Source organism: Theobroma cacao, chromosome 2 (assembly GCF_000208745.1).
Source record: "Theobroma cacao cultivar B97-61/B2 chromosome 2, Criollo_cocoa_genome_V2, whole genome shotgun sequence".
In the NCBI taxonomy this organism is placed as follows: domain Eukaryota; kingdom Viridiplantae; phylum Streptophyta; class Magnoliopsida; order Malvales; family Malvaceae; genus Theobroma; species Theobroma cacao.
The window spans coordinates 38,005,934-38,027,627 of NC_030851.1; the positions used below are offsets into that span (position 1 = coordinate 38,005,934).

General features: G+C 34.5%; 3 protein-coding genes across 5 annotated transcripts; all 3 read left to right on the plus strand.

The window, feature by feature from the left end:
• Positions 1 to 3,287, plus strand: LOC18610023 (probable LRR receptor-like serine/threonine-protein kinase At4g36180). Its single transcript, XM_018116201.1, has one exon. It carries the CDS (start codon positions 153 to 155, stop codon positions 3,114 to 3,116), a length of 2,964 nt encoding a protein of 987 aa, XP_017971690.1. The 5' UTR covers positions 1 to 152; the 3' UTR covers positions 3,117 to 3,287.
• On the plus strand, positions 8,968 to 11,908 carry LOC18610024 (G-type lectin S-receptor-like serine/threonine-protein kinase At1g34300). Its single transcript, XM_007045439.2, has one exon. The coding sequence runs from the start codon at positions 9,157 to 9,159 to the stop codon at positions 11,545 to 11,547; it is 2,391 nt and encodes a 796-aa protein (XP_007045501.2). The 5' UTR covers positions 8,968 to 9,156; the 3' UTR covers positions 11,548 to 11,908.
• LOC18610025 (protein POLLEN DEFECTIVE IN GUIDANCE 1) lies at positions 12,520 to 20,148 on the plus strand. Of its 3 annotated transcripts, none has more exons than XM_018116308.1 (11): positions 12,521 to 13,318; positions 14,387 to 14,538; positions 14,862 to 14,984; positions 15,979 to 16,063; positions 16,253 to 16,326; positions 17,064 to 17,214; positions 17,305 to 17,472; positions 18,413 to 18,510; positions 18,621 to 18,743; positions 18,943 to 19,011; positions 19,450 to 20,148. In XM_018116308.1, the coding sequence occupies exons 1-11, from the start codon at positions 12,718 to 12,720 to the stop codon at positions 19,654 to 19,656; spliced, it is 1,851 nt and encodes a 616-aa protein (XP_017971797.1). In that variant the 5' UTR covers positions 12,521 to 12,717; the 3' UTR covers positions 19,657 to 20,148. The 3 variants fall into 3 exon arrangements, with proteins under 3 accessions (XP_017971798.1, XP_017971797.1, XP_007045502.2); XM_007045440.2 differs by having other exon boundaries at positions 12,522 to 13,318; positions 14,881 to 14,984; positions 15,975 to 16,063; XM_018116309.1 differs by lacking the exons at positions 18,413 to 18,510; positions 18,621 to 18,743 and having other exon boundaries at positions 12,520 to 13,318; positions 19,450 to 19,791.

Genomic DNA, 21,694 nt, shown 5'->3' on the forward strand with positions numbered 1-21,694 from the left:
TGCTTTAAAGAGGAGTCTCTATCCTTCTGCTTTGCTAAGCAACTCACTCGAGGGATCAGCTTGTTCTCATCCCATGTTTCTTTAGTTTTCTTTCAGTAAACCACACCTTTACCTTGATATTGAGCGGATAGTTTGGGGGCATTGAGGCAGATATGGCCAGCAGGACTACTCTTGGTGGTACTGTTATTCTCGCTCTCATTCATTTATTACCTGAATTTACATCCGTCCAAGCTAATGAACCTCATCCCCATTCCAGCAACTTCTCAAAAAGTTGCAGTGAGATTGAAAAGAAAGCACTTCTCAAGTTCAAAGAGGATCTTACAGATCCTTCGGACCGGTTATCTTCTTGGATTGGTGAGGACTGCTGCAAATGGTCAGGTGTTGGTTGCAACAAGAAGACAGGGCGTGTCACGAAGCTTGATCTCAGAAACCCATACGACCAGATTTTCTTTCAGGATTTCAGTCCTTTACCCACTTTTGATTCAAGATTGGGCGGTAAGCTAAATCCTTCATTGCTTGAATTGAAATATTTAGATTACTTGGACCTAAGCTTGAACAATTTTGAAAACACTTCAATACCAAAGTTGATCGGTTCACTCAAGAAGTTGACTTACCTTAATCTCTCTCTGTCCTCCTTTGTTGGATTGATTCCCCCTCATCTTGGAAATCTGTCAAACTTGCGTTTTCTTGATCTTCAAGCATCTTCAGGTTTTGACTATTATCCCCCAAACATTTGGGTTTCTGATTTGAATTGGATATCCAAAATTTCTTCATTGAAGTACCTAAATCTAGGCTACGTGAACCTGAGTTTGGCATCGACCAGTTGGTTGCAAGCTGTTAATAAGCTTCCTTCTCTGGAGGAGTTGCATTTCCCTAGCTGCGACCTCAAAACCTTTCCCCTTTCTCTTCCAGTTGTTAACTTCAGTTCCATTCTGGTCGTCAACCTTGAACAAAATAATTTCGGTTCATCAATGCCTCGTTGGTTGTTTAACATGTGTACCCTTGTAAGCCTAAACTTGGGGTACAATGGAATCAGCGACTCTTTGAATGACATTGATTGGAGACATCTTTGTAACTTGCGGGCTTTAGATCTATCGGTAAATAAGATTAATGGTGAATTGAACAGATTTGTCGATAGTTTATCGAAATGTGGTAATATTGCTTTGGAAACGTTGTACTTATATTCTAATAATGTGGGAGGACAACTACCTGAGTCCTTGCGACATCTTAAACATTTGCGAAGTCTCCTAGTCAGCAGTAATTCTTTCTCAGGTTCACTTCCAGCATCTATTGGGAACTTGTCATGTTTGGAGGAATTGGACGTCTCTACCAACAACTTAAATGGATTTGTTCCTGAAAGTATTGGACAACTAAGTAAGTTGGTGAGATTGTTTCTTGGCAGTAATTACTGGGGAGGTGTCTTATCTGAGACTCATTTCCTCCGCCTAAAAGCCTTGAAATACTTTACCATATCATCTGAAAACCAGTCCTTGGAATTTGATGTGAGACCGAAGAAGTGGGTTCCGCCTTTTAGTCTGAAAGCAATCTCCATCAGTAAATATCGAATAGGTCCAGAGTTTCCCGCATGGCTCCAAACCCAGAAGGAACTGGAGTCTCTAATCCTCGCGGCAGCAGCTATTTCAGATGAAATTCCTGATTGGTTTTGGCAATTAAGTCCACAGCTTGGATATTTGGATCTCTGTAACAACAAATTGAGAGGAAAGCTTCCCAGATCTTTAAAATTTGCACCCGATGCGTTTCGTGTGGTTGTGGACCTAAGTTCCAACCAATTCGAGGGCCTACTTCCACTCTGTTCTAATGTCAATATCCTCTCTTTGAGGAAAAACTTGTTTTCAGGACCTATTCCAAAGGACATTGGTCTACAAATGCAAATGCTAGAATCTTTGGATCTTTCTGAGAACTCTCTTAATGGTAGTATCCCTTCATCCATAAGTAAGTTAGAAAACTTGCAAATTATGTCTCTTTCAAACAATCAACTTACTGGAAAGATACCTCAATGGGAGAGTTCAGAATTTTTGTGGGCCATAGATCTCTCAAACAACAATCTTTCCGGTAGCATTCCAAGCTCAATTTGCTCACTGCCTTGGCTTTACACATTGAAGTTGAGCGGTAATAATCTTTCTGGAGAGCTCTCATCTTTACAGAATTGCCAGAATCTGTCTGAACTTAGTCTTGCAAATAATCAATTTTCTGGAGACATCCCAAGATGGATGGGGGAAGTGCTACCATTCTTGTCAATACTAAGTCTACGAGGCAATATGTTTAGTGGAAAGATTCCTGAAAATTTGTGTGATCTCGTTGATCTCCATATCCTGGACCTTGGGCGTAACAATCTATCCGGACAAATCCCACCATGTTTAGGCAATTTAAGGGGCTTGCGTAACTTGGCTTCTTATACTCCTTTTAAGCCCGGTGACCGTCCTGTCTACTTGGATGAAATGGAGTTCTATGTTAAAGGAAGGATACTTAAATTCACCTTGATTCTTGATCTCGTGAACATCATAGACCTGTCAAGAAATAATCTACAAGGTGAAATCCCAAAAGGAATAGCAAGCCTCTCAACCTTAGGTACGTTAAATTTATCCAGGAACCAATTGACAGGAAAGATACCAGAAAATATCGGAAGCTTGCAACAGTTAGAAACTCTTGACCTCTCATGCAACCATCTTTCAGGCCCAATCCCTGCAAGTATGTCATCCATGACATCATTGAACCATTTGAACTTATCTTACAATGACTTGTCTGGCCAAATCCCTTCTGTCAACCAGTTCCAAACCTTGAACGACCCTTCCATTTATGAGGGAAACGGGAAACTTTGCGGGCCTCCATTACGAACCAATTGCTCAACACCCACCAGCGATAACCATCCCACTAAAGATCAAGATGATGATACGCCTGCAATGCTCTGGTTCTACATAGCAATGGCAGTGGGATTTATAGTGGGATTTTGGGCTGTGTGTGGTACTTTGATCATCAAAAAGTCTTGGAGACATGCCTACTTCCGGTTCGTGGATGAAATGATAGATAGAATTTACGTTAGCTATGCAGTGAATGTGGCACCCTTGCTGAAGAAATTGAGGGGAAAAAGGAACTAGGATCCCCTGTGAGGAGGTAGCATCTTTCACTTATGGTGGATTTTTTCTAGTTTAAATATATTTGTAGCAAAAGTGTTGAGATTTCTATTTGGATTTTTTCCACATCATGTAAAATTTCATTAGCTTAAATATTTTAATTCAAGTATTGTAATTTTCGACTATCATTTGAGACAAAAGTATGCATTCAAGTATTTTTAAGCATCAAGTGTCTAATATGATATTTGAATATTTGATTTAATGATAAATAAATGTATCTCATGTTCAAAAAATATAGGTAAAATAATAATATCTAATATGTATATATTAAAATTTTCAACCATCAAATTGAACCTGACTGAACTCCTTTATCAATAAATTAAACGTAATTTTAATTTTAAATTCAATAAAGAAACAAAATGGTGTTTTTTTTAAAATAAGTACAAGTTTTTTTATTTTTGATTTAAAATATCTATAATAAACCCATAACTTTTCTAACTTTTTTTTTAGAATAAACTTTATCTAGAAAAGAAATTACCATATCAGGTAGTTGAATTGAAGTGAAGTTAATTATACAAATAGAAATTTGATAAAAGCATGTAAGATAGCCCTGGGGAAGTATACAAACTCTTTGTTGAATCCATATTATATAAAAGCAAAATGTTTGTTTATACAAACTCAAGTTGGCATCTATCATTCAATAGTTCAATGATTTATTGGTTGATATCAGATTTAATTGTTTTATTTGATTTAATTATGAGTAAATTAACATATATTGCCAAGATCTCTTTAAAGCTATTTATTTGGCAGTTGACTTGCACTTTTTTTTGCTTTCAATTTATTTCTTCATTTCCTAATTTTTCTTTTTTAATATTTTTTGCATACTTTCTTTATTTCCTTTTTCATATACTTGTAACTTAGCCAAACTCAATCATCCTCCCACTACCTTGCACCAAGGCCGGCCTTTGGGTGAAGCCACCCAAGCAAGGGCTTTAGCCCCTAATTGGAAAAGCCTCAATTTTATGAAAGATTTATAATTTTATAATAATTATAATATAATTAATTATAAAAATAAAAAATAATTAATAAATTTATTTATTCCTTCATTTTTTTAATTATGTGTCTAATAAATCTCAATTTTCTATTACTTCTTTATTTCTAAAATGCTATTAATTCTCAACTATATTCTCTTATTTACAATAAACTAACAGTCATATGTATTTAATCATCTCCAACAGTTATTTTTTTCTCACTTATTTCTCTTATTTTCAATTAACGCATTTAATAATTTTCAACAGTTATTTTTTTTTTTTATATATAAAACTATTTTTTTTAATGTATAATATCTAATTTTGAAATCTTTCTTTCTCATTTGCTCTTTCTTCTTTTAACTTTAGTTTTTTTCTAAAGAATACACAACAAGTCTATTCTTTTATTATCTTCATAAAGTTGTGAGCTTCATTTGAAAGAATATTGTCTTAATGTTGAATGTTCATTAAAATATAACAACTATTTTGATATTGATGGTTTAGATTTATTTTCAAAGTTAAAAATTTTAAAAGAAATTGTACAGGAAGAAAACAGTCCAATTGACATACTTAATCATATAAGAAGACTTGATTCTTTTCCAAATGCATATATTACTTTTAGAAAAATGTTAACAATTTCAGTAAGTGTTGTTTCAGGAGAAAGAAGTTTTTCAAAACTAAAATTAATAAAATCTTATTTAAGATCAACAATATCTCAAAAAAGATTAAATGGATTGATTATATTCTCAATTAAAAAAAATATTAGAAGAACTTAATTATAAAAGTTTAATTAAAAATTTTGCATCTAAAAAGTTAGAAGAATAAAATTTTAATATATTTTTTAATTTTAATAAAAAAAAGCCTCATTTAAATATTTCGTTTTATACCTTTAAACTTATTGGGTTGCCCTTGCCTTGCACATTTGCTACGTCCGGTCATAGGTTGTGCCATTAGATTTATGAACAAAATGAAAATAGTAAGATTAATTAGCATTTGCATAAAGGCTTTTTTAGGTGAAATTCATAAAATTCTTAATTGAAAACTTGCAAAACCTTTGTCATCTTTGGACCCGAATTCTCATTTACTAAGGAACATTGAGGAATTGATTCATTGAAATTGGAAATGTTCAATCACTTACATTCATTGTGATGTCAATCAATGTGCTGACTGGATAACCGCACACCACGAAAACGTATCTATAAGTCTTCATATTTTTTATCTTCCTCCATTGGGAATTTTAAGTTATATTTTTACAAATAAACTAGGAACAAGTTGGCCTAAAATGATGTAATCCTTATTTATTAGTTGTTTTTCCCTTGTATCAAAAAAATGAAAATTGATTAATCAATAGAATTTAGTTAATACTTAAAATATCAATAATATTTAAAGATGAGTAGAATTAATTCAATTAGTAAATGAAAAATATGTAAAATTTAAAAATTCAAAATTTAAACATTGCTGACATAAATAAAAGAGGTAATCACTATTTTTTTTTGCTTAAATTATATCAAATTTTTTACTTGAACTCCTACATTTTTATCATACCCAAAAAAAAAATATTTTTTCTTTGATTTGTATTTAAAAAAACCTTATTATTTTATTTTACCTCAAAAAACTCTTATTTCGTAATGTAAATATAACGAAAGTTAATACAATGTCGATTATGACTACTTGTATATATACGTGGAGGACGTACTAAAGTATTTGTTGACATGAATTTGAAAGAGCTCTTGATATGAATCAATTTTTTGAATTAAAAATCTATATGCATTTATCAATTCTTTTTCTTTTTTTTTGAAAGCGAAAAGATTTTTATTTCAAGAAAAGGCTTAATATATTTTATTAATCTGACAAAATTATTAGTAATTATTAAATTATGAATCCACCCATTGATCCAAAGATGATGCATTAAGAAAAAGCTCATAAGTGCAATCATTCAATCTTTTCATACAAAATTGTCTTCCACTAAGGAACAAGGTACATCCCTATTAATGGAGACATTAACAAACTCTGTAACAATAGTCAAGCCGCCTCCTAGTACATAATCCCAGTCATCTACGGCCAATAATTGTGAAAATGAAATTGCCAAATGCCAGCATCAAGGACTCTTTCCAATGTTTAAGAGAAAACAAGACAATAAAATTTTTAAACTTAGGTTGCGAAGAATTTATTACTAGGTAAAAAACTTTAACCCTTTTAATATTTAGTCATTATTTTACAAAATGGACAGTAAAACTCAAAAGGATAAATATAGTTAATAAAAAATATAAAAAGATTAAAATATTTTTTTTATTTATTTATTTTTCTCTCAAACAATATGACTGGCTAAGGGAGGGGAGTACCTTGGAGAGTACCAGATCGGTGCTCCTCTCTCTTAGGGAGAGAATTCTTTTTTTGTAAAAGAGAACAAATTTTTAAAAAATAAAAAATTATAATTTATATAAAATAAAAAATAAAATTATTTTTTTAATATTATCATATTATTAAATTAATAAAAATATTAACGATTGATTAATTGTTGAATTCATGTATTTAGTAGAAGATTTTTTTTGAAACAAATTATTTATTTTAAAAATTAATAAATTTACGTAAAATTATAACTAAAAGTTAAGTGTAAAAATATTTTATCTTTTATTATTTAAAATATTGAATGAAAATTAAAATAAAAAAATTTAAATATTAAATAATTTTAAAAAATTCAATCATTTATCAAATACATTGTAAATTAATAAAAGAAATACCGGATAATGATTACATTTCCTTGCCTTGATTCCAGGGTAATTGCGGAGTCGTGGCTGAAGAAACACGGCAGAGTAGATGTGTGGTTGTACAATGAAGTGATGGTAACTGGGAAATTCAGATATTTGTCATTGGGAATCTTTTTTCCAAGTGAAAGTGATGCTCATGGTCTAGTCGTGTACTGCACCAACGCCGACGACTTTTTCGTAACCCTAAGACATAAGAATAATGATCCTAAACCTGCAGCCCACTGAAACCACGAATTCAGGCTCATTTCAAAACCAATGTCTTGCTATCACCCACGATCATTACATCCTTATCTAATCTAAATCTTCTTCACCTCCTTCTGTTCTAACGATTTACCACTTTCATAATTGAAGACCAATTTGTAAATCTCGAAACTTTTAGTAGAATGAGCAATCTCATTACCGTCATCAAACTTTAGCTTCCTTTGAATTGAAAATAGATTTCCTTTGAATAATTCAATACGTTATATTCAATCTGAAATAAATCTTTTAAGGTTGATCAGCTAGCACTATGTTTGTCAATTTTTATGATTTCAAAATATCATCAAGTTAATATTAAAAGAGACTATTATTGTCCAACTTTTGATAACATAAATCAAATTATTATAAAAAATTAACATTAGTGAAAAGTATCGTATTTTTATTTAAATATATATATATATATATCTTTTTCGTTTGAATTTGTAAAAAAACTAATTTGTTATAAATGCTATAAATAACCACGACTATATAATTGACAAGATATCTTATGAATGTCATATTAGTAACTCATTGTCTTTCTCTTGTAAACTTCAATTTCAGAAAAATTAATTATAATTTTATTATCAAAAGAGTTTTAAGAGTGTTAAAATTATATTCTCGTCCACAACTACTAACCAACTGTAACAAAAACCACAACATCTTTTAGCATAAACATTGATAACTCAATGTTACATATTTTTACTTTAAATCGTGGATCGTATAATTTTTTATTTTTATTATTCTTTTTGTTTGAAAACAATAGCATATAAGAACCAAATTAAGTAATGACCCCCTTTTTGAGTCAAGAAAGTTATTGATACTGGAAATGTCAATGCATACAGACTACACCAAATTAAAATCAACTTGGGGGACATCTAATTTGTCATGAACCAAAAAAAAAAAAGAGAGTGTTGAGAGATTTTCATAATCCGATTCAACATTTCTCATGTTTTCCTAGCTTTGTGTTTGATACCTTTTACTTCTCTCTAAGTTGCTCAATTCAAATAAAGGTATTTAAATATGCAAAAATTAAGCTTTTATATTTTTGAAATCACGAGTTCAGTTCAAATTTGAAACAGATTTCAAGTGTTATAATATAATTGAAAAATAATAAAATTCAATTCAAATTAGGAAGGTGCTTAATTAATTGAATTTCTATTAAAATATAACATTGAAAATCATTTCAGAATGGGACAAGTATAATACAAACGTTTTATTAATTTAATTCTATTATCCAAAGTGGAACCAAAAAGAAGAAAATACTTTGCACCAAATTGGAAGAAAATTATCCTGGGAAATCATTTTTCCGAACTCAACTACCGTTGTTTTCTCCCTTCAAAAATATTTTTTTCCTTTTATTCAGTGGTAATTTGAAATTTTTTTTTACATTCAAGTATTTTGTTTATTAATTAGTGCATAAGAACAAGATTGGAATCTCTTTTACTCAATTAAAAAAAAAACTTTGAATTCTAGATTTTCCAAAGGCTGAAAGGAAAAAGAAATTGCCCAATCGAGACCAGCTGTTCTTTTCTTTCAATTTTCCTTGGCCTCAACTCAAGTCTCAAACGTTTAACTTGGTTCAGTTTTTCTTGTTTGAAGGGTTTTGTCCTCCCAGACATAAGAACCAAAGACTTTGAAGTTCCAACCCTTGATGGGGATCAAATTTAGTTTGTTTGCAATTTTGCGCACTGAGATATTGACGATGACGTCCATTTCGCTTTAATGGTTTTTGCTTTTGTTTGCTTCCTTCGTTTTGTTAGTGAGAAATCTTTTCCGAAAAATTACTCGAATTATATTGACTGCAACCTATTTTAAGTCAAGCAGAGCTGCAGCAGGGGACCATAATTGCCCCCAACAACAAAAATGAAAAATTAGTAGCCATCCAATCAAGACTGAAAAGTCCAGCGTCAACGAAGCAACAGCCATTCAAAGCCGCCATTAAAAACCCTCAACCAGCTACAACCTCCCCTCACAGTTCATACAATAAGAAAATATTTCCATTATGAAAACGAAGGAAACAACCTCTCAACCATGTCTCTCCTTTTTCTAATCTCTTTCTTATTCAGTCTCCTCCTCTCAAACCCGTCACCATCCTTATCCCAGCAAAACCACTCTTTCTCCTCCTCGGACTTCCCATGGCTCCCAACTCAAAACAGGATTCTTCTCTCTCCCAACAGAGACTTCGCCGCTGGTTTTATGCAAATACCCTCTTCCTCAAATCACTATACTTTCTCTATTTGGTATTACAACATATCTGGAAATAGAACCACTGTCTGGTCAGCTAAGACTAACTCTACGATCGATCGTACTTCCTCTCTTGTCATCAGCAATACCAGTGAGCTACGTTTAATCAACTCTGCAGGCGGAACCTTGTGGCCAGAGCCTGCGGCTATTGGCAATCCGAACTCCACACTAGTCTTGAAAGATGAAGGTAACCTTGTTTATGGGACTTGGCAGAGTTTTGATTATCCAACAGATACGATTTTGCCTAACCAGACATTGAAGGCAAAAAATGGGACGGCGATGCAATCAAAGAATGATAAATTCATCTTCCAGAATAGCAAAATCCTGGTTTTTAACTCTTCTGAATACTGGAACATTGACAACGCGTTTCAAAAACTGGATGAAAATGGAAGGGTGCTTCAAGATAATGGAGCTACTTTGGTTTCTTCAGATTTCGGTGAACCCAACCGGTTACGGAGACTGACACTGGATAATGATGGAAATCTCAGAATTTACAGCTTTGGTTCGGAAGCCGGTGAGTGGGAAGTTGTTTGGCAAGCTGTTCAAGAAATGTGCACGGTTCATGGAACTTGCGGGCCTAATGCTATTTGCATGAATGATGCATCAAATTCTGATCCCACTTCTTGCGTTTGCCCACCCGGATTCAGAAAAAGAGCCAATGACAATAACTCATGTGAGATCAAAATTCCCCTCAGGAATCCTGGAAACACCAAGTTTCTTCAGCTGGATTATGTTAACTTCTCTGGAAGCTCAGATCAGAGTAATCTGAATGTTAAGAATTTCTCAATGTGTCAATCCCGATGCCTGGCCAATCCAAATTGTCTGGGGTTTGGTTTCAAATATGATGGAAAAGGATCCTGTGTGCTCCAGATTGATCGATTGCTATACGGATACTGGTCTCCAGGGACGGAGTCTGCATTTTTCTTGCGTGTTGACAAATCAGAAACCGATCGATCCAATTTCACAGGTATGACAAGTTTGTTAGAAACAACATGTCCTGTTAATATAAGGCTTCCTTTACCACCTGACGAATCCAACACCACAACTCGGAATATAGTGATAATCTGTACCCTTTTTGCTGCTGAGCTAATCTCTGGGGTTCTTTTCTTTTGGGCATTCCTGAAGAAATACATCAAGTATAGAGACATGGCTCGAACCTTTGGCCTCGAGTTCTTGCCTGCAGGCGGGCCAAAGCGCTTCACCTTTGCAGAGCTCAAGGCAGCAACGAATGACTTTTCCAATCTGATTGGAAAAGGAGGCTTTGGTGATGTTTATAAAGGGGAATTAACCGATCACCGTGTTGTTGCTGTGAAGTGCTTGAAAAATGTGACCGGTGGGGATGCAGAGTTTTGGGCAGAGGTGACAATTATTGCCCGGATGCACCATCTCAACTTGGTCAGATTGTGGGGATTTTGTGCAGAGAAAGGTCAAAGAATTCTGGTCTACGAGTATGTTCCTAATGGTTCTCTTGATAAGTACCTCTTCCCGGCGAGTCGGGTCCCCTCTCTAGACAAGGAAGTGGAGATGGATCCAATTGGGACTGACGTGCCAAATCCTATTCTTGATTGGAACATCCGATATAGAATTGCCCTTGGCGTGGCAAGAGCAATCGCGTATTTGCACGAAGAATGCTTAGAGTGGGTGTTACATTGCGACATCAAGCCAGAAAATATACTTCTGGGGGATGATTTTTGCCCCAAGATATCTGATTTTGGATTAGCAAAGTTGAGGAAAAAGGAAGATATGGTTAGTATGTCACGGATCCGAGGGACCCGCGGGTACATGGCCCCGGAGTGGGTCAAGATGGATCCCATAACCCCCAAGGCTGACGTCTATAGCTTTGGGATGGTGTTGTTAGAACTTGTGAGTGGGGTTAGGAACTTTGAAATGCAAGGGTCATTAATGGATAGTGAAGATTGGTACTTCCCGAGGTGGGCATTTGACAAGGTGTTCAAGGAAATGAAGGTGGAGGACATCTTGGACCGTCAAATCAAGCATTTTTATGATAGTCGTCTGCATTTTGACCTGGTGGATCGCATGGTCAAGACGGCAATCTGGTGCCTTCAGGACCGGCCAGAGGCAAGGCCATCCATGGGGAAGGTAGCTAAGATGTTGGAAGGCACCGTGGAAATTACAGAACCCAAAGAACCCAAAATCTTCTACTTGGTCGATGGGTAAATACTAATTACTTTTTTTTGAAAAGCAGTTTATTAAGCCACAATAACCAGCAATGCCATTGCAAGTCTATTACTTGATAGCATAGACTTCCTATGGCATAAAACATCTGGTATGGGCAAAAGAGAGTAAATACTAATTACTTGATCCCGTTTATGAGTAAATTTCAAGCTTGGTGGCCTTAGGCTTTTAGCACGGTGGTTACTGGTCAATCATCTTGCTTCTCTCATCGGCGGGAATGATGAGCTTAAAATCCCTCCTGTCATCCTTACCCCTCACCTTGTACCCTTAGAACAAATGTAGTAGCATGTAATAATATTAGACTTTGGAGTATATAAGACTGATAAATTCAGATATTTGTCAATTTTATTTCATTAACCCAAATTTTATTTTAGTGTGACAATATCAACTGGCCATAATCTACTATTAATTTTAATCAAAATTTCCACATCAACACCATGTGAGGTTGATCTTATTGACTTTATAAATTATTAGTTTGTTTTCCTTTTAAGGTAATATACGGTTATTATATAAATTTAAGGTAATCGTGAATTATTATCCATTATTACTTTTCAAAGCTTATACTTTGTGCTCGTTTAACTTGGTTTATTTTTAATTTATTTACTGTTTAAAAATAAAAACTGTGTCAAATAGAATTTTGTGAAAGCTCTTTAAAAAATATTTTTTTTTCAAGAATAACATCTAAAAAAAACTTAAAAAACCCCAATTAAAAACTTTTTTTTAAAAAAAATACATCAATTTATTAAAAAAAAAAAATTTTCAAAAAAATCTTCTTTCAAACAATACCCTCTCCCTCTCTCTCCGATATTATAAGAGGAAAAAAAAATATTCTCCTATATTTATTAATATTTAATTTGGTAAAGTTAAAAAATTGAAAAAAAAATCAAAATAAAAATGCGAGACGGAGAGGGATAATTACGTGTAAGCGGCTGAGTTGTAGAACGACGTCACTCGCGCCAATAGCAAGTGAGATGAAACATCACCAGACAAATTAAACGGGAAAGCAGAAATGAAAAGTTGAATCCCCACTAACAGCCCACTCACTCCAATGAACACGAAACAAATCAAAAGAATGAACAATAATTAATTTTGAAATTTTTGTTATAAAATTATTGTTTTTTTTTTGGATTTCTCTCAAATGTTCGGGTAACGATGGCTTTGAGATCGTCAGGTCGGAAGCTGTCGTTCGAGATTTTGAGCAAAAGCAGCTCTTTAGCAGAAGAAGAAGATCGATCTTTATTCTACCGATCGAAGTCAGATCCAATCCAATCCCAAAACGGCGTCTCTCAACCGTCCCGTCGGAAGAAGAGAAAACACAAGAAGAAGAAGAAGGAGTGTAGGACAGAGTTCCCGATAATTCCGGAAGATCCGGTATCGGAGCAGCAGGGCAGCAGCAGCGGAGTTGTGGTGGAGTCGAATTCCGAGAATTACGGGATCAGAGATAACGGAAATGTTAACAAGATCAGTTATGTTGGTGGCGGGAGCGTCGTGGTGGTGGAGGAGAGTGTGTGCCAGAATGTGTGTGGTTTTGGGGAATTGAGGCAGAGGAATGTCAATGGAGTTGTCGGTGGCGGAGGAGAGGAGATGGCGACGGTGGCGGCGAGGGCGGACGAGAGTGGTGTGGAGGTGAGTAGTTCCAAGGAGCCGTTGCCGACGGCACCGCCCCAGACTGTGGCAAATGGGAATGTGCCGAATAAGTTGGAGACAGCTGAGTCGTTGGATTGGAAGCGGCTCATGGCCGAGGATCCTAATTGTGAGTTTTTACGCAATTTCATTCTTTAATGAATTTCTTTCGTTGCGAATTTGATGGAAATCTATTACGGTGCATGGAATATGCTATAAGAAAGTAAGGAACAAGTATAAATAAATGGTTCAAATATGGTTTTAATCATTACTCCTAATTAATTCAAGAGTGGCAAGAAAGAATTTAGGAAAACTATTATCAAAATGGAATGGCAATATGAACAATGATGGTTGATGGTAGAGTGTCACTCATATGTTAGTATTCTAGACATTAAAATGATCATAGTTGATGATCGAGACTAAGATAAAGAGATCTGTAAGTTAGTATTCTAGATATTAAGTGTGAATGTATATATCTCTGGAAGTAGTGGTTCGATAGTGTAAAAAGTTTTTAGAACAGAGGGTCTGATGTCCTTCTAGCCTGTCCATAGCCCCTTGTTGAGTTCAATGGAGAAATTCATTTAGCTGATCCTAAGTAGTTTGAGAATGAGGCTTAGTCTGTTGACTTATGTTATAAAAAGATGGTGCAAAATTGTCTGTCATAGTTCTGCATGACATGATAGGGAATATAACTCATGCATGTGTCATATGGTAGAGATTCCTGCATGCTCTAAGGTTGATTTTACGTTTATTGACTAATGCAGAAAGGAGAAACCAGTTTTAAAGACACCTTTCCTTTTCTTTGATTGGAACCACCTCTTTAAAGTTTTTTTTTTTTCTTCATTGTCTCTTTGTTCAAGGGGAATCTGAAAGCACTGACAGAAGCATGTACAAGTTGTTCAATTGGTTGACAAACATATTTATATGTTGTAAGCTTTTATTCTATAATAATTGCTGCTGATGTTGGATGCAGGAAGTTATGATTGTTGATATGCAGTCTGACTTCTTAGTGGAATTTTGTATAGAATAATGTTATCTGATTTATTAAGATATATAAGGATTCTGACCTTAAGTGTGGTTGCTTGGGGGAAAAAATTAGGAAGCTTAGCACTGTATCTGCATTCTCTGGTTTATTTCAGTTATGTTTCTTGGAAGCATTAGTTTAAAATCTACTCTTGTTTGGTTCTCGGCTGGTCAGATCTTTTTACAATGGAGAAATCACCAGTGAAATACTTTTTGGAAGAAATGGATAATGGAAATTCATTGCGGAGCACCACAACATTTGGTAGTGAGAAAGAACGAGAGAGAGTGTATGACACCATCTTCCGCTTGCCCTGGAGATGTGAAGTGGTAATCTTAGCTCTCTCTTTTTGAATTTTGATAGGGATAAAAAAAAGAGAAAAAAAAAAGGAAAGATGGATTTTCCTGATAATTATACCTTTACCTCATCACTTTATTAATAATAAGCTTCCTTGCACTTATTATTCATTGTTTCTTGTATTTGCATTTTTACCCTTTTGGTAACTTACTAAGATTTTATTTCTGTGCATTGAAGATGAAATGTCTACTAAATTTTTTAAAATGCTGGAATAATGGTGTATTTCTGGTGGATTGCTTAACCAAATCAAGATTTATGTTCTGGTAACATTATATCTTTTTGAACCTTTCTCAAGCACAAAAACATTGTTTCAGCTTATAGATGTTGGCTTCTTCATCTGCTTCGATTCTTTTCTGTCCTTGTTAACTATCATGCCAACAAGGATTCTGATTGTGCTCTGGAGGCTCCTGACTACAAGGTTAGCTATCATTCTCTGATATGTATGTGAGTACGTACCTTTAATACATATGATTTGTTGGGAATATATGCATGCAAATATACCACTCAAATATATGCAAATATATGAGCATTATTTGGTTGATTGATCAATCTTACAACATTTCTTTATTCATCTAAATATTATTTGGATTCCCCATGCTTGTAAGAAAATTGTGTCAACAGTAATGCTTTTTTTTTTCTTTGTAGCGCGTCCCTTGAAGTGGTAAAATGATTCTGTAAAATTCTGAGTTATGCTTTCATTTCAAAGCCTCAAAAAGGCTTGAAGATGACAATTCATTACCGTCATCTTCCTTTTATTAATTGGGGTGCAAATCTGATCCTTGCGCATATTTTAATACTTCCTCCTCCTCCTCTGGATTATTCTTCCCTAGGAGGGAACCATTTTGTTTGAACAATCACTGTTTCTTAGAAGATATGGGCACGGATTCTGGCTTGGAATTTGAGTAGCAGAAAGTCTAGAATGGGGATAGTCCCTAAAATTTGAAACCTGAATTTAGGGTGTCTTCTTTTTTTTTTTTTTTTGAAATCTTGGTTTCCTTTTTTTTTTTTTTGTTTCATTTTAATGAAAAGCGGAAAACAAATTTGAAAATGTGCTTGGTAATTTAAAATAGGAACGATGTTCTAGAAAATGGAATTTTAAATTGGCATAAAAATGAAAACAATTTGCAAACATTTTTCACTGTTTTTTTTCCCAAAATAAAGACAAGAACAAAAGAAATAGTTTTTGTTCTTGTAACATGTATTTCCTAAAAATTAGAAAGTTGGGAATGAGACTATTCTTGAATTATGTATAAAAAATGTTGTTTTTCTATGCTTCTTTCAGTTGATCAAACATTTAATTCTTTCAGTCCATATTTAAAATTGTGCTCTATATTGTTCTTTTTTCACACATAGCACAGCTATTGTAATTTGTAATGATTGCAAAATAACCTAACCAACTTTGTGACAGGCAGTTCAAGAGGCCTTCAGCTGCCGAGCTGTGTGATTTTGGCTGCTTTGCTGTTCTGGCCTGTGGAGTTATTCTCCTGGAGCGAACAGGTATAGAAGGACATATAACTGCATCCATGTTTGTAAAAAACAAGCATTAACAAATATCCAACTGTTATTGCTGCTTGTTAAGCTTTGAGGCATAATTATTACTCTTCCAGTTCATTGACCAAGAGTTTAACAGGTAATACTGATTTAATTGGTGGTTTTCTTTTCTAATTTAAGTTTTTGTCTTCCCAGATATCAGCCTGATATATCACATGATTCGTGGGCAAGGAACATTCAAACTCTACGTGGTTTACAATGTGTTGGAGGTGGGAATAAACAGCTGAACCTGAGAAATTTTGCATACTCAATCCGAATTACTTGAGAGAATTATTAATATGCATTTGAGGGAACAGAATAGAGGCTTAACATTTACCATGAACAAGGTATAGACTGTCTGAGATTTTGTTGCTTCATGGATTTAGGGCCAGAGTTTGATGGACACATTGGCTAAAAATTCTGGTGTAGTTATCTTCTTTCTTTTTTTCACTTTTAGATTAAAAGTCTAAAAGAAAAAAGAAAGAAAGAGAGAGAGAGAGAGAGAGAAGAAAAATTAGAGAAAGAAGTGGAAACACATTGGGAATCTCAAAGGAAAGGGATTAAGGTTATGGATTTGATGTTTGCGTAGTATGCTACTTACACTTAAATAAATTCTTTGCTTTCTGAATATATTTTTACTTTTGTCACCAATTAAAATATTAATAGCGTATGTTATTAGCAAAGAGTCTATAGCTATAATTATCTAAATTTTAAAATTGCATAGCTAGGGCTTCTAAAATAAGATTAGATAGTCTTTAAGAGATTTTTTTGGATTGATGACTGTCAGTGACATTTATGGTTTCATTTATTTTGTACCTCTGTGATAGGATCTGTTTTACTGTAAGGAACTAGCGTGTGTGTTCCTCTAGCATCAATGTTGTTTCTAATGCCATTAGTATCTTTTTGCTACCATTAGGCTGAATTGTGTATAACTCTGTTTTTTTGTTTGTTTTTTGTCCACATCCAGATATTTGATAAATTATGCCAAAGCTTTGGTGGAGATGTGTTAGAAACCCTATTTTATTCTGCAGAAGGACTTGCAAATTGCTCTCCGGAAAAAATGAGATTCTGGATTCGTAGATTTGTTTTGGACCAAGCATTGGCTATGGCTTTTTCAAATATCCTTTTACTCTAGTGATGATCTCTCTCTCTCTTTCTCTCCTCTTCTTTGATATTCTTGTTCCGTTTTTTTCCTTGACTATCATTACTTCTTCATTCTTTTATTTTATTAGCTCAGGCAATTACTTTATCAACTTGCATCGTTGCTCATAATAATGCATTATTTGCTTTGTTGGTATCCAATAACTTTGCTGAGATAAAAAGTAATGTCTTCAAACGTTTTAGCAAGGATAACATCCACAGTCTGGTATACTCAGGTTAGTTGCTCTTTTGCATGTTTCTTTTTATGGTGTTTGTGACTGTCTGATGATATTTTGGATTCTTGCGGAATTTAAAGTTCAAAAGGAGTGATCATTGTAACATTTTTCAGATGATGCTTTTTATGTGATTCAAGGGAAATGTTGAAGATATCTTCCTGTAAACTTCATTTTGAAAGTTATGAGACCTGAGTCCTAGCTATGGCCATGTCACTTTATTAACAATGGTTGATGTTTTGTGTACCCATTAGTATCATAGAGCATCATTTGGCTTGCTTGCTTTAAGCAAGTTTTTTTCTTGACATTTATTTTCTATAGAGTATATGCATTCTTCTTTCGCTGCTTAGTTACACTTTCTTCCTTCACACTCTATTCTCTCCCTTTGCCATTACCTCTCATTCTCTTTCCATCCTTGCTGTCATATTTATATTACTGACTTATCTTGCTTTCTGATATTATCTTGATGCCTCCTTGTGGCCTACCTTGTTTGTTGGTGCAAACTGCCTTATTCCCAGTCCTGTGGGGTGAGTGCATTGTTAGAAGGTTTTTTATGTCTACTTACTCCGGGACGAAGATGATAAGGACCCTCTGCTATTTTAATAGTTAGTCTGCAAACCTGACTGTACATGATGGTTTAGGAATTTTTTTCTTATTGGCCATTGTGATTGATTGTGCATTTCAATGCTCACATATTTAGAAAATATTCAGCTGCCAAACTAATTGAAATATTAGCTAAAAAGAAAAAAAGAAGAAGTTATAATTCTTGTATCAGTTAGTGTGTGAGAACCAATTTGAGCATATTCTACACGGGAACCATGGAAAAGCATTATTAAAATAATATTATACCTGCATTTTATGTATATGTTTTCTTTTTGGTGTATTGCTCATTGTCTCAGTTTTTTAATTAAAATGTAAATTCTTGAATTATTTTGCCTCTCAGATTCAGTAGAGAGATTCCACATTTCAGCATTTCTCTTATTCATTTTAGCTCAAAATATTTTAGAAGCAGAGGGTCCTTGGTTCGAAAGTTTTCTTTATGTAAGTACACTGTAAAAAATCACAGTACTCTTTGTTTTAAGATATTTTCTTATCAGAAATGCCGTACAGGACTTTGTTTGGCTTGCTCATATGTCGTATGAACTCTGCAGAATGCGCTAGTGGTTTTTGTTTGTGAAATGTTAATTGATATCATAAAACATTCGTTCCTTGCCAAATTCAATGGCATAAAGCCCATTGCATACTCTGAATTTCTTGAAGATCTCTGCAAGCAGGTATATGCTTCTCCTGTTGACAAATTACTTATCATTCCCCCCTAGAACCCCTTTTTTGTTTTTGACAACAAATATTTTTCTTTTATATCATTTATTCAGCCATATTTCCCTCGTATACTTTTTGCATTCTATAAATTAGCTTTTTTAACTTGCTTTTGTATTAATCACTTTTAAAATAAGTCACTGTCAACATTTTCAGACTTTGAATATACAAACTCAAGATGGCAAGAAAAATCTCACTTTTGTTCCACTTGCGCCAGCTTGTGTGGTGAGTAATTGTTAATACTCTGTCCCATTGGTTTCTTGCTCCTGTTCCCTCTCCCACTTCTCGCCCCTTTTATTGATGTTTACATGGTTTTTTCTTTCTACCTTTTAATATTGAATAAACAGTTTCTCCCTTATGGTATGTCTTCACAAAACGCTCTCTCCGTAGTATATAATAAAGTCTGAAAGTTGAAGTGATAAGATTTCTGCGTTTGTTGGAAGCATTAAATGCTAGCCAGTAGGATGCGAGGGAAAAGCACGAAATTTTCTAATGATACATCAATAGGGTTCGAAAGATTTGTTCAATTTCTGGTTAATTAGTTTCTGTGTTGAATTTCTAGCTTGGTTTAAAAAAGTAGTAAAAATGTAATTTATTTTTTTCTGGGAAGTATTTCAAATTACCTAATTTATTATTATTATGATTATTATTTTGTGTGTTTAGGTCATCCGAGTGCTGACTCCAGTATATGCTGCTCACCTTCCGGACAGCCCCCTGCCATGGAGATTCTTTTGGATCCTTCTCTTGATCTCCATGACCTATGTCATGCTCACAAGCCTAAAAGTGATGATTGGCATGGGCCTACAAAAACATGCAAGTTGGTATGTCAATAGGTGTCGTAAAAGAAAACACCATCTTCACTTCGATTGATTTAAAACGATGAAGGTGGATGCTGTCAGAAAGTTCTGTTGCTTCCTTGTGGTGATTCTTATCATCCATTTTGACCTGGTGGGGAAAGTATCAATCAATGAGAAATATAGGAAAACTGCTCAGATTTGTTCGCGAGATACAGGTAGCAGTAATCAACATAAAATATGGCAAATTGAATCCCAAAGAGTACACTGTGTAGTCTTGATACAGGGGTTTTACATGTAAATGGGTCTTCTCCCTCCAATTTTGTCGAGAATCTATCACTTGCTGGCTTCAGAGACTCTTCATACAACAAAGGTTTCGGTATTACTATTTCTCCCTAATCTTCTGGTGCATCCCTTGCTTCAATTTTTTATTTTTTTTTTGGGGGGAGGGGGGTTTACATTCATATCTAATATAAGAGTATTGTTCAAAAACAACTCCGGAGTGTAAAATAGAAATAAAACGATTTTATATGTCTTTTATGATAGTGACTTATGGTATCGACCCCTACTCTTCTGACTGTAAGAGTCATATGTGACCACCAACGTTGCTAGACTTTTCTCTAGAGAAATCTCTGCTATTTCGGGTCCACGTGCATGTCCCAAGGCTTTGACACAGTTAAGCATGGGATGGAATCGTGCTTTCTATTGTTGACGAAGCTCAACTAGGGTTACTAACTGAACGGTTGTGGAGGCATGTGTCCAGAAACCTTTAAGACTTTTAGTGGCCCCAGAATCACAGAATAATAATTATTGTAGAGACCATATCTTCCGTTGATTTGACAAGGGGGAGGTCACGGAAATAACGCAGGGTCTCGGGTCCCTTGTGCATGCATTCGGTGGATTAGTACGAGGGGAGGGGCCCTGTATAACCTTTTCCTTATCATTTTGTTGATGCCAAAGATGACAACGAGCAAGGAGTACTGAGGGGCGCGGGGGGTTTTCGGCATCCGGCCTCCAATGTTTAAGTAAGATGAAAGAAAAGGGAGACGATGAGAGCACCTAGCTTTCCGAACCTGAGGATTTTTTTCCTCATCTGTTTTTCTGGCTTCTAATGTGTATTGTGCTATTGACATCTCGGAAATGGTTATGCGGCTCTCCCTAATCCCAAGAGTTGACTAACAATGCAGACACTATGCCCAAAATGCAGCACATGGCTACAGAGCATTTGTCAAGACTGATCAAGAGTGGCTGAGACCAACAACTTTTGCCATTTTATCCTTTGACGCGACTAGACATGAAATTATCCTCATCTGCTTCAAGGGAAAGAAAGAAGACCCAAGATTAGACCGCATAATTGATTAATAGCCTATGAGGAATGGTTAATACTTAATAGTAGCCTAAAAGATTACAAGAGAAAAATGAGTAGGATTAAAGGTATGATTAGTTAGCAAATCTTGTGGGTGTCATGTCAAACTCCAGCCCTAGGTGGCGAAGCACATTCTTTTTGAGTCATGATCTAAATAGTAAGTCAAAAAATCAACTAAATAACTGTAATCAACTACATAACAATTAATCCCACTACATATATGACAAAATTACCAACTCTCTAGCCTCCTCAACTATAGGGGGGGTTTGAAATGTTACACCTCTTTTTTTCAAGTTGATTGAATTTCACTTGAATAAAAGCAAAAGTGCTTCTTTTAAAGAAATCAACACTTTATGTTCTCTATCCAAAATAGGAAAAGAGGACCAACCTTTCCAATTTTCACACAATTTCTCATTATGTTTTTGTTAGTGGATTGAACTCCTTATATCTACAGTGCCATTTCTTATAGTGTTGGTCAAACCTAATGGATTTAACATGTAAAACACAATAACAAATATTTCTTTAATAAAATTGTAATATGAAAAAAGCATATTTTTTTAGTTCAAGTTTACCCTTTTTTTCCTCTTTACCCCCTCCCCCTCCCTCTTTTATTTTGGTTTTAAATGCGTATTATCACTTGTAAACAATTTTGACTTTTTCATTTGAAACAAAAGGAACGCCATTTAATTTTTTATAATATTTTTGAAATATTGAAGAAACGACTCCAATTAATTTTATCTAAAAAGGT